Source organism: Artibeus jamaicensis, unplaced genomic scaffold (genome assembly GCF_021234435.1).
Source record: "Artibeus jamaicensis isolate MK-2021 breed Jamaican fruit bat unplaced genomic scaffold, CSHL_Jam_final scaffold_833, whole genome shotgun sequence".
In the NCBI taxonomy this organism is placed as follows: domain Eukaryota; kingdom Metazoa; phylum Chordata; class Mammalia; order Chiroptera; family Phyllostomidae; genus Artibeus; species Artibeus jamaicensis.
In genome coordinates this window covers 27547664-27561344 of record NW_026522056.1, presented here as the reverse complement: position 1 = coordinate 27561344, position 13681 = coordinate 27547664, and the positions used below count along the sequence as shown (strand labels likewise).

Sequence of the window (13681 nt, the reverse complement as noted above, 5' to 3'; positions counted from 1 at the left end):
CATTTTCTATATGCAAATTTGTTTTTCTAACAGTGCTTACTGAATAGTCTCTCATTTGTTAGGAAAGTTCCTCTTCTATTTTACATCCAGGACACCTGTTTTTGGTCATTTTATTGGGTTCCATTCATCTCTGGTGTATTTAGGGCTCAAATCAGTTATAATTATTGTTGCTTAAGAAATATATCTAGATATCTGAAAGGCTTCATCCACCCCCACTATTCCCCCTTTTTTTCAGAATGATGTCAACGATTTCTAGAACACTCATCACGTCTCCATATAGTTTGTCAGTTCCATGAAAAACCTGTTGGAACAATCTGTGGGGATCACATGGAGGAGAACCGGACTCTTTCTGATGAGATTTGACATTGACTAAGCAGGTATAGCTTATCGTGTATTCACATGTATACTCTGCCCTTAAAATCTCATGTATCTTGGCACTCCTAGACTCGTCCACTGGAATCCCAACTCCACTCGCGTCTGCGTGGCCGATGTATGGGATGGCTCTTGGTTGTCTCTGTTGACTTGACGCCAAGGGTCCTTGCCGGTCTTGTATTATTTTTCATTGTTTGCAGGATCCCTCCAGTCTAACACATAAACAAGTATCTCATCTTGATTGATGATGCAAATTTGTCTGTTTCTTTCTACGTCCAATTCTTTTTTCTTCCTAATTGCACTGGTTAGGCCACCCGAGACAGGGTTGAGTATTACTCAGCCTGAGAGTAAGCAACTTTGTCTGGTTGTTCTAGTTAAAATTTGCCCAGTGAATGGGTTGTACAGACAGACTTGACAGGCTCCAGTTTTTAAGACCAGCCCTAAACACTTACGGAGTGCTGTTTTGCTCCTAGTTCTGTTTTATTCCTAATAATAATATTTTCTATCTATAAAGGCAATAGCTAGTCCATTTATTCCTTTAAAAAATGCATGGCTATCCTATGCATTGGTTTGGGGGGAAAAGCACTAATTTGAAGTTTGTCTTATACTCACAAATCTACAGTTTTCTGTATGATATACTTAGGAAGAAATTAATAAAAACATTTAAGACAAATTCCATGATTAATCTGTGTGTGCACATGTGTGTTTACATGTATGGAGTACTGTCTTTTGGTTCCACCCTTCATGTTAAAGCGATCTAGATGCATCCCCTTACTTATTCACACTTACAAAAACAGGTGATACATGGTATTATTATCTCGCCTACAAATAACAAAAAAAATAAAATAACAGGGAGCTTACGTCACTTTTTTCAAAGCAGTGAATCTAGGAATTGAAAACAGTTTTTTTAATCAAAAAATACAATGAAAATATCATGAGTTTGTCAGGGAAGCCTGATTTGTTCAGGTTGCTTAGAAATTAATATACTGGAGAACATACGATTCTGGTCAAGCTGAATATAAAGTAAAGTTATACAACCATTTTTCCACCATTAACCTGTCTGGGAGAGCTTTATAATTCTACACCTCCAAAACATTCTCTATATATAGAGAAAATACAATTATCTGTGACTTGAAATAAAAAGAGAAAAAAATCATTTTCCACGTACATTTTATTTAGCCCTAGAATTTAATACAAAACACAGATTACCTCCCCAAATCTTCTTTTCTCTAGAAAAGTAAAGTAACTGCAGCTCTCAAGACAATGTCGTTGACCGCAAAATGCCCTAGACCTTTGTTGAAAACCGGACTTAAGTATTGGTTGTGTTGTTCACAGCAACTTCATTGCACCTCTCCTTGCTGTTGTTGGGTGTGTTTAGCTTTATAACCTAAGCGATGGCGAGGTACTCATTCTGCCAAATAATCATTTTTAAATTAAAAGATTAAGTCCACTGAAAGCCTAATTATGAAAACTTGAAGGGAAAAAAAAGGACTGCCAATAATCTCTAGCTTAGTTCAGAAATGAACATTAGAAAAGAATGCTTCATTAACTCCATGAAGCTGTCCTTCAGTGAAAGCATGTATTCATTTTCCCTCGGAGACAAACTTTTGTAGCTATATATTCAAAGAGTGAAGAAAGCTCATTGAGATGCCTAAGAGACAGTGCACGGGGTGTGCTGCTATGGCTCCCACGGGCAGCCTGCCAGCACCCACTGCAGTCTCCGAGGGGGGACTGCAGCTTTTCTCCTGAAGATGCTGTGATCAACACCCAAATGTGACCTAGAAGCTGTCATAGTTCTAGGGAAGCAGGAGAAAAGCTTTGGCAAGTGTTAGTAAGAACAGGGAAACGACAGCCACAGAGCAGCCGGGTCCCTTCAACTTCACGGACAGTGAAGAGCAGCAACTCCGGCCAGGAGCCCAGCAGCCCCAGGTGCCAGCCAGTGGACCTGCAGACTCCACACTCCCCTTGGTTTTCTGCCAGTGATCAAAGACGATGCTTTTTCACACTAAACAGCCAATAAATAAACAATGAGCTACAGCCTCGGGACAGGAGAAGAGGGCCAGGGACAAAGAAAACAGAAGGGCTCACTCAGCTTGAGGAGAGCAAACAGCTACTTGGCTTGAATTGCAAATATTTTCAGTTTGTTTGTGTTTGTTCTGGAGGACTCCTTCCTCTCTTTGTTCAGAATACCCACTTGGACGGGTTGGTATTCTAAGACATAAAAAGACAGTTTTTGTTCTCATTATCTCTCCTATTTCCTGTGATCTTGTGATGAAACTGTATTCTCAATCCTTACACCAAGGCTTCCTTCGCTGAATGACAAAATCCAGAGGCAAGTTAGTTACAAAAGCCAAGGGCCAGGGAGAGCAGCGGAGGTGGGAATAACTGAGGCCGAGAGGGTTGCCATGTGGGCTGAAAATGTTTGCAAGATCTTGGGGAACGGCCTACAAGAACACGGGCTGACCGAGTGTTCTGTAAACAATAGGCAGTGAGCGGGAAGTGAGTCCATCCCAGAGGTCCATCAGAAAGCCCAGTGGACAAGCAGGGTGAACACTGGAGACACACTTCTGTAGGGGGCACCCGGCTCCCGCCCAGAGGTCACGGGAGTGGGAAACCCGGGGCATGGAGGGGAGGCACTTCAGGTGGGGCCCTGAGCGTGCGCCCCCAACTCCATGGCATTGCCCCTGCTCTCCTGGGGCCACGCCCACAGTACCTCCGCCCCGCTGCCCCATAAGTCACACAGGATCCAGAGTTTCTGCAAAGTTCCTCACCCAGAAAACCTCCCTGATGCCCGTGGCCTGTGGATCCCTTCCGCTCTGGACCCAGAGTTTTGGACATCGTTTTATTTATATTAGATCTTCATGATCAAATCTTGTGAAATTTCAAACAGCTTTCTGGGCATGTGTTTTGTGTCCAGTTAATACCTTGTTGCAGCAAAAATTAGAAGGGTAGGCATAGGACTGACCCTTAAGAAATAGTTGTTCAGTTAAATTGACATTACAAGTGATTTTTTACTTTAGGTTTTCATTTTACTAAATGTTTTCAGCTTTAGTGAGGTGTGACTGATGAATAACATTGTATATATTTACAGTAGGCGGGATGATCATATGATATGTGTGTATATTTTGAAATGATACAATTAGCACATCCATTACCTTACATAGTTACCTTTTTTCTTCTTGTGGTGAGAATGCCTACGACTTACTGTCCTGGAAAATATGAAGCCTACAACACAGAGTGCTCATGTACCATGAATGGGGTGGAGCCCTAGCCACAGCAATTCTGTCACGACAACGATTCTAATCTGACATAATAAATCACACGCATTTTCACTGGCATTTCTAAAAAATCTTTACCTCTTGTGAGATGACAGGACACTTTACATCTCAGCTTGTTTAAACCAGGATGCATTTATCATGTTATGTAAACGAAAGTCCATTAAGGTAATTGCTGTGAAATGAATGAAACTAATTAATAACACTAATTTTTCTAGTAGTCTCAACTTCATCTCTGCTAAGAAACCAATTACTTACAAAGTGTGCACTTACATTAATAGCTGCGCCGACTTTTTCCCCTCTAGAGACTACACACAGTGACTAACAAACAAAATTGCACTCTTCTCTGTACAGCTCCCTTTAGAAGGGAAAGAAGGTGAAAACAGTCTCAATGGTGGCTAATCTTGTGACAGCGTTCACACAGCTAGTACGTCCGTGCCATGAATTCCTGTCCCTTGTGTGCCACTTGGCAGAAAACCTGAGACAGGAATGTAGAAAACCCCTCAGTGTTCCACGTGTACTCTCTGTGCTTAGTTGACTTCGTAAACACTTACCAGGCACTTCAGATGGTGTGTAGCACGTATTAAACACTATGGAGGTATTTGTGACACATATAAAAACACTTTGCACGTCACTGGTACACACCCCAGGCTTTGGAGAACATGAAGCTGGTCAAATCCTGGGAGTTTTTTCATGCAGGAGACATTTAAGCTGGGCTAATGTAGGCTCAAATAGCAGCTTGCATTTCCACAGAGAAATAGAAAGGGCTTGCCAAGGAGTAGCAACAGCATGATGAGGTAGTTGCAGGGAAGAAGAGGTGAGTAGATAAAATTCATTCGGGGGCTTTTTTGTTGGTTTTGTTGTGTCGTTGTTTCGGGTATAAAAAGCATGAGAGGACAGCAGAAGTAAAGTCAGAGAAGACATAAAGAATGACCAAAGGTGTGCTGAGATGGGTGTGCTGCCCATCACATGAGATGCTTCGGGAGGAGGCTGGAAAAGGAAGGACCACTGAATTCCAGGCAAGGGGGTGGGGAGGGTGAAGAACTGAGGGATGGTGCTGCCCCCAGGTATGATAAACCACGTGGACATCATGGGATGTCATCAGGAAAAACAAAAAGGTGGGAGAGGCTGTGGGAGTGGGGAGATAGGACCACTCAGTCCCGGGAAGGGTGAATTTGGCTTTGCACACACTGAGGTTGCAGGACCAGAGGGATGGCTGGGCAGACACAGCAGAGTGTAGCCACACAGATTTGGGTGATATGTGCAGCAAATGAGACCCGACCCCACGTGGCTGCATACCATTAGCACTTTTCACAGGGAGAGTGTCAGGAAACTGGAGAATAGCCCACCTACTAGAGTGACTGGTGAGTGAAAGGGACATATAGTTGGTGTGATGGTGAGATGCCCCAGCGCTCCCAGTACTAGGTCTCCCAGACGTTCTTCAGAGCTCAGAACTGGATCAGACATCAAGGCCATGTGGTGGTAGTGATACCAGGAAAGGGTGGCCGCAGCCTGGGCTGCAGGTTCAACAGGCAGGTCCCCTCTGGGGCTCAGACCCTCTGAGTGCGGATCTCAGTACTGGGGCTGCGGCGCTAACACATAACATATTTCCTAAGTTATTCTAATTAGAATAATAAGCTTAAGAGTTTCTAGAACAAGAAGATTTGTAGAAGGGCAAGAGATGTTTCTTTGCTATTATATACAGTTTTTGTATGCCTTACCCCTTGTAGAGTAAGTAGTGCCTATTTGGACAGGTTACCTTAACAAACTAAGGAAAAACTTGTTTTAACTCCATGTCATATCACCTTCTGGATGCCGTGGCCATCATTCCAGTTACACTGGTTACATGGATCAGTCCTCAGCCCTCAAACAGGTGTGGTTTTCTTCGTTATATCATGAGGACTGAGCATATGGTGTAGAGCTTCACATGATCCTGACTTCCTCATCTCTTGTCAAACAGTGGAAAACAGAACGACCTCAGATCAATGAGGCTGACGCCGTCATCATCGAATTCTTTCCAGGGCCTCTAAGTTTCTAGGTTGACACCATTCTGTCCTTGAGGTTAAGCCCAGATCATGTACCCAATTTTCTTTGTTTTTCACTTGTCTAGGAGGAAGACCTATATGTTTGCAGACATAAATGGCAACTCAGACCCTTTGCAGTTAAAAATAGTAGAATGAGATTTACATTTAAAGCTTTGTTGAACTGAATCTTACGTAGTTAATTTAGAAACATATCTTTCAAAAAAAAGTATAGTTAACCCTAGACTTATTTTTAGTTGACGCTATACCAATTCAAATTATGTATCTTGTACAATGAACACATGCTTGGAAAATAAAGCCAGCTTCTAAACAGTTCACCACAAAAGCATTTAGTGTATTGTGATGAAGGAACAGTGAAGAAAGGATTTACACCAACTGACCTACATTATACTTTATGGTACAAACTCAATTCCAAGTAAATAACCAGTCATTTAAAATAGCCTTAGAAACTTCAGATCTAAATTAAAATAAGAAAGATTAGCTGACCTTATTTGACATTATTTTCAGTAGAGTTTTCCCAGCATTCTATGAACACATTTCCACCCAGGCATGAATTTCCACACTTGAATGTTTTGCTGTGAAATTTTAGTGTGACTGTCTAGATTTCTTCATATTTCTAATTAAAGGTTCAGTCTTTTATCATATGTGCTTCAGAAAACTTATGTCAATTTTTCAGCTGTAAACCTGATGGTGTCTATTTTGTGCTTGAATGCTTCCAAGACATTTCTTTTCAGAATAAGATCAATTGGTTGGCTACCTCAGGTCCTTCTTCTTGAACATGCATGCTACACCCCATACATCAAGGGAAGGGGTCTAATGCTTCTGCCCTAGAATCTGACTGTTCTTAATGATTTTTGTGACCATTGAACATTGTAGCAGAAGTAATCTTCTGGGACTTAAGATGTTCTAGGTCAGAAGAATCTTTGCAACACCTCTGTGGATTACCTACACACTTGTTTTGAGAACGTTCCCTCTTGGAACCCAGCCCCCACTTTGTGGAAGTGCAAGGCACTTAGAGGTGGCTCCAATGGAACTTCCAGCTGATAGCCATTGTCAACTGCCAGCCAGATGTGGAAGTCATCTGGGATGACCAGCCTGATCAAGTCTTCACGTGGCTGAATGTCCAGCAGACACTGAACTGCAAAGGCACAATGGGCCCCAAATAAGAACCACACAGCAGCCAGCTGGGTGAACCATGAGACACAATAAAAACAGATGTTTTAATTCACTAGTTTTGGGGATAGCTGTTATATGGCAAAGATAACCAGGACATTAGTTTATCTCCCTCTGCTCAGGTTGAGACCACCAGACTTTTATGGTTATTTTCTACTGAAAATAACATACTAGAGACCAAAAGATCCTTAAAAATTGCCCCTAGTAGTCTAGCATCATTAAAATGCTCCTGATGTGGTTAATGGAAATAACTCAGCCTTATCTCTTTTACATGTTTTTTCCTCTAATTGTTACTGAAACAAGACCTGAGCTCCATACATTTATAGAATCTTGCCCCACCCCCGGCCCCACCATCAAACAGAAGAGGAAGCAGGTCCCTGAGATCTAAAGGACCCACCCAGAGACATAAGGGATTATCATCTACTCTCACTTTGGAACTTAGCTCTGTGTCCCTTGTTTGGACCTGCCTCTAGAGGGTCATGTTTTTCGTGGGAAAAGTATGAGCTCAAGACAACACCATGTCTTATTGTCCTTTGCCTAAATTAGCAAACAATTTTACAGATCCTTAACCAACTCAATTTTTGCTAAAATTGAAAGACAGAAAAATATTCCTGCCAGATTTTCTTCTCTTTTCAAACTCTGTGGACTCCTAGAATGTTACAGATCTTGCATTTTACTGCCCTGATTGGACGCAGCATGATCTACTTGATTCCCCTCTTACTGCAAACAGTGTTTATCCCCCCCCTCTCCCTGACCCCCAGCCAGGACCCCCTACTCACACTCTCAGACAGATGATCTATTACACGGATGTAGCTCTCAGTAAAGGCTAGTAACTCTCAAATCCTATTTTCCCTTCTGTTCTTGTGCTCTCATTGAATTCTCATTATACATTTCCAAGCTACCAAACATTGCTTTTTAGATGTCTAGCCATCACCACTTAACATTTCAAAAATAAAACAAATTTTCAGTCCAAAGCATCCAGAAACAATCTGGTTTTTCCTTGAAATATTCTATCAAGAGCCTCACTATTTCCCCAATATTCCAAGTTTCCAAAGTCCAAAGATTATCTCATATTCTTTCTCCTCTTTATTGCTCAATTGCCTCATTTTATAGTTTTCTTTATAAGAAATATCTTCCATTGACCTTTTCCTCTCCATTTCCATGATTACCACCATTTCGCTGTGACTGGCCTCACCATACGGTGTATTATCCAGGACTTCTTTGTGTACTGGGTCTCTCCTCTCCAGTTTTTCCTTTGTCTTAGAAACACTGCTCAATTTATCTTCCCTAAACACTAATTTCATTACAATTCTGCACTGCTCAAAAACCGTCCATGACTCCCTACTGTGTACATTCTAACACTGTTTTTGAAGGCCCTTCAGAATCAAGTCCCACCCCGTCGATCCAGCTTCATGTCTCCTGTTCTCCAAATTCACGACCCTCCAAAACTGTCACTGTTTGCAGATGACATGATAGTCTACATGGAAAATCCTATAGACTCTACCCAAAAACTGCTTGAACTAATTAATGAATTTGGCAAAACAGCAGGATACAAAGTCAATATCCAGAAATCAAAGGCATTTTTGTATACCAACAATGAATCAGCAGAAGCAGAAATCAAGAAAAAATCCCATTCGATATAGCAAAAAGAAAAATAAAATGTCTGGGAATAAACCTAACCAAGGAGGTAAAAGACCTGTATGCAGAAAACTACACAGCACTGAAGAAAGAAATCAGGGAAGACACAAACAAATGGAAACATATACCATGTTCATGGATTGGAAGAATTAACATCATCAAAATGTCCATACTACCCAAAGCAATATACAGATTCAATGCAATACCTATTAAAGTACCAATGGCATATTTCACAGACATAGAACAAACACTTCAAAATTTATATGGAACCATAAACAACCCCGAATAGCAGCTGCACTTTTGAGAAAGAAGAACAAAGTAGGAGGGATCACAATACCTGATATCAAACTGTATTACAAGGCCACTGTAATCAAAACAGCCTGCTACTGGCATAAAAACAGGCACATAGACCAATGGAATAGAACAGAGAGCCCAGAAATCAACCCAACTCTCTACAGTCAATTAATATTCGACAAAGGGGGCAGTAACATAAAATGGAGTAAAGATAGCCTCTTCAACAAATGGTGTTGGGAGAACTGGACAGCTACGTGCAAAAAAATGAAACTTGAGCACCAACTTACACCATACACCAAAATAAATTCAAAGTGAATAAAAGACTTAAATATAAGCCATGACACCATTAAAGTCCTAGAGGAGAACATTAACAAGAAAATCTCAGATATTTCACACAGCAATATTTTTACTGATATGTCCCCTAGAGCAAGGAATATAAAGGAAAGAATAAACAAATAGGATCTCATCAAAATAAAAAGCTTCTGCGTGGCTAAAGAAAACAGTATTAAATTAGCAAGACAACCAACTGTATGGGAAAACATATTTGCCAATGATACCTCAGACAAAGGTTTAATCTCCAAAATATACAAAGAACTTACATGACTCCACTCGAAGAAGACATCTAACCCAATTAAAAAATGGGCAAAGGACTTGAACAGACACTTCTCCAAGGAGGACATACAGAACATTCAGAGACACATGAAGAGATGCTCAATATCATTAGCTATCAGAGAGATGCACATTAAAACCACAATGAGATACCACTTTACACCAGTCAGGATGGCCATCATAAACAAAACAACAAACGTTGGAGAGGTTGTGGGGAAAAGGGGTCCTTAGTTCACTGTTGGTGGGATTGCAGACTGGTACAACCATTATGGAAAACAGTATGGAATTTTCTCAGAAAAAATAACAATTGACCTGCCTTTTGACCCAGCAGTTCCACTGCTAGGATTATATCCTAAGAATCCTAAAACATCAATTTCAAAGAACCTATGCACCACAATGTTCATAGCAGCACAATTTACAATAGCCAACAGCTGGAAGCAACCTAGGTGCCCGTCAGTAAATGAATGGATCAAACAACTGTGGTACATATACACAATGGAATTCTATGCAGCAGAGAGAAAGAAGGAGCTACTACCCTTTGCAACAACATGGATGGAACTGGAAAGCATTATGCTGAGTGAAATAGGCCAGGTGTTGAAAGACAAATACCATATGATCTCACCTTTAACAGGAAGCTAAACAACAAAACAAACAAGCAAGCAGAATAAAAACACAGGCACTGAAATAGAGGACAAGGGGACAGTGACCAGAGGGAAGAGGGAAAGGAATTTAAGGGGGGAAAAGGGGGAGGGATTTGGAGGAACAAATATGAAGGACACAGGGATGAGAACTAAGGGGGGTGGAAATGGGAGGGAGCTGGGAGCACAGGGGGGGGGGCTGGGATGGGAGAAATAGACAAAAAACTGTACTTGAAAAATAACTAAATAAAATTATTTTTAAAAATTCACGACGTCCTGTTTAAAGACGGGACCTGTTATTCTATCTAGAACACCTGTCCCCTCCCCAAATCCTTCACTTCCCTCCAAACTAGGTTCAATAACACTCTCTCCTTGAACCTTTCCCTAAGAACATCCGTGGGACTAAATAGTGTTTAACATCATTTTTAAAGCAAAACAAAGAACAGTAAGTGATGAAGTTAGAAGAGAAAAACACCCCTGACTATCGCACGTGACAGCCTGAAATTCCACAATTAGAGAGCTTGCAGGTGAAACCAAACTTCCCAGCTAAAATGTAAACTCCTAGCAAAGAAACAGCCCTGCATATTTTAGTATAAAATACTTCATCATATCTTTTCTGGAGAACCAAATTTGGGCCGCAGGGGAACCCTTGTTGCATACTTAGGATAAGCTGAGGAAAGAAAAGTCCAAGTAAAGTATGAGATGCCAAAAGCTCAATTTGCCTACTTTGCAAATAACTTTTTTCCTTTGGAGAATTAGCCTTGTGCATTATAGATATGATAACTATCAATTATTCAGAATATTTGATGAATCAGTTACTCTGTCTTCCACAATGCTAGTGTGCAGACTTCTTTTCCTGAGCACCACCTTCCTGCCTGTAAATGAGACATTTCAGGGGTCTTGACGCCAGAAGGAGGTGGAGACAGCTTGCTGGCACTGCAGGGCACTCTCCCACGCTGCTCTCCCCCTTAGTGTAGCACTTTGGCCTCCGATGCTGAACCTCACCTCCTACTACCATTAAATAAGAGGAGTTCTAAGTAGTGAGTTCTGGGCTTTTCACAAGGAAATTAAAAGATGCCCTTAGTTGACTGCATGTTTTCTCTCTAGTTTCCAGACACATTTTTCTCCTTCTTTCCTGTCATCGGCCCCATCTGCTCATTGGCTCTGCCTACTTCTGGACTGTGCCTCTGGGTCACTGTCCGGTCCCAGCTTCAGGGTCTCCCTCTCCTTCACTGCATCCCTGCTCTTTCACTCACTGGTTTCCTTTACTTATTTTCACCTTCCCGCCAGCTGCCACCAACTTGAGTTTTTAGTGACCCCAATTACAATAGAAAATATGTCATTCCTTCATGGCAGAAGCAGGCAGAGAGCACATCTAGGTGTCTGTCAGATTGCAGAGAGGAAAGAGAACTCAGGATCTAGAAACCAAGCCCAGGATTATCACAGAAGCTCAGGTGGTAAGTCCACCTGCTCTCGGCGGTAACACTTTCCTGGAACTCGGGACCAGGCGAAAGTTACCCAAGGGCACGGAAGTGAAATCCAGGACCAGCTGTTTTTATTAGAGTTTGGAAATGCAAGCTAGAGCAATAACTAACTTCAGAATTATGAGTGCCTTACCTTTTGACAGAGAACCCTCTCAGGCTGAAGGTTAGTTACAAGGTAAAAAATGTCACTCTTTCTAGACATTTTATGTTGGGTCCAAATATCATCGGAACACATTTAACAAAGTGAATGAACAGATTACACCACATCAGTCATTTTGGCTTTTCATTTAGGAGAGCTTCTGACCTGCAAACTGTGACTCCATCCAGAGTTTACACACCCAAATAAAAGGGGAGGGAGGGAGGGAGAGCAAGTCTGAAATACAGTCCGCCACAGTTGGGAAAGTGTATTACCATTTCTTTGTAACTTGAAAACATTCCTTCAGTTTCAGAACATTTTTTAAAGACAGTCCATTTCAGAGAGTATTTGCAACACTGTTTTATTCAAAGACCCTAAAAATGGGTCTTTCTAAGACTCCCTGTCAGGCAAGAAGAGACTATGAATGTCCTTGTGGCCACAATTAACATTCTTAGAGAAACATGTCCTTAGCTTCCCTCCCTCTCTTCCAAGTTGGCCAGTGTCCACAAACTCCACCGGTATTCAAAGCACCCCCTAACCCCTGAGCCTGTGGGAACTTGGGAGTTTCAACCTGAACACGCAGGTCCCCAAAGGCCTCTTTTCCACTGCCAGAAATCCCTCACCACAAAAGACTAGGGAGAGGCAGGGGGATGGGCGCAGAGCGGACTTGGACGGGAAGGAATGAGGGAACTGGCCTGGAGTCAACAGCCACCCCGCACTGCCTGGGGACCGCTAATCAGCAACCGGAGCAGCAGCTCGGTCCTGCACTCAGGACGCCCGAACCAGCGGGGCCACAGTCTGGGAGGATGCCAGACGCGGCTCGGCTGGGCTCTCGCGCAGCCCTCAAAGCGCTTGATCCTCCAGGGACCCCCTTCCTCCTCGGAGGCCCCGCTCAGACTATTTCACACCCGGCCCCCACCTCTGTCCACCGCATTCCCCCAGCTGCTCGGAGCTGCTGGCACCCAAGTCCCAAGCAGTGGACTCTGCCCCGAAAGTCCAGCGCAGCAGACTTGTGCGCCCAGAGCTGCCGGGACCCGGGCCAGCTCCGGCTCTGCTGCAGGAGGAATCCACTGGGCCCTGGAGCGCAGCTTGAAACCTTGGTGCAAATGTGGCCCTTGGGACAGGCACTGGAGCCCGCCCCAGTCTCGCCTGCCTGGCACCCTCCCCCACGCAGACCCGTAGGAACGAAAGTTGTCCGAGTTCGCACCCCTCGAGCCCCGCGGCAGCTCGCTCCCCTCCGGATCTGGTGGCCGAGGGGCCGTGGTGTCCGGAACCACTCTCGCTGTCCCTCCCGCACAGCTCTGAGGACCGGGAGGCACCTCCCTGGGCCCTCGCCTCCAAGTGCCACCGCCTGGCTCCCCGGACAAGTTCGGACACAGAAGGGAGAGGCGGGAGGGATGCACGCGCTCTCGCCGCCACATCCATGGACTTTCCTGCCGTGGGACCCCCGGGACCGGAGTCCCTGGAGACCCCAGCGGCCGCACACTCACCCATGGCCGGAGGTCCGACTGTCTTTCCTACCCGAGCGAAAAGGGGCTGGCACGGCGTAGCCAACTTCTCCAAGCGGCTCTCGGGCTGCGGGCACTGCCGCCAGGGACAGCCTCGCCCCTCCCAGCAGAGCGGTCCGGGGTTCCTGCACCCCTCCCTCTCCCACCTGCCTCCTCTGGCTGCGGGCCACTGGGCCCCCCTCCTCCGCGGCTCTCCTTCCCCCACCTTGCCCCTTTCACTTTCAGGCTAGCCACGTGCAAAGGCCTGCGCCTTAAACACTTCAACCACACTTTGCACACACACAGTCTCAGCGCCCCATGAACGGCCGGGCAGCCAGATAATAACCCTTCGCGTGGAGACTGGGGCAAGACTACTCCCTGAGGGCTGCGTGAGCTGGTCTGGCCAGCCGATCTTCTATTCCCCCAAATCTCCTCTTAGGCAGATCACTTCTTCCTTAACAGCAATGTTAACGAAGACAAGAGAAAAAGAAAATTTCTTCATTTAATTTATACCGCACCTCTCTTCCTTCTTC

The 13681-nt window shown here is 44.0% G+C and overlaps 1 protein-coding gene across 1 annotated transcript in view; it reads right to left on the bottom strand.

Moving 5' to 3' along the window:
- Positions 1 to 13303, bottom strand: part of GPM6A (glycoprotein M6A) — a 186759-nt gene extending 173456 nt beyond the window's left edge. Inside the window, exon 1 of the mRNA XM_037146545.2 lies at positions 13152 to 13303. Coding sequence (XP_037002440.1) covers positions 13152 to 13155 — 4 coding nt within the window. The 5' untranslated portion in view covers positions 13156 to 13303. The remainder of the gene's footprint in view (positions 1 to 13151) is intronic.
- Positions 13304 to 13681: the final 378 nt, after the last annotated feature.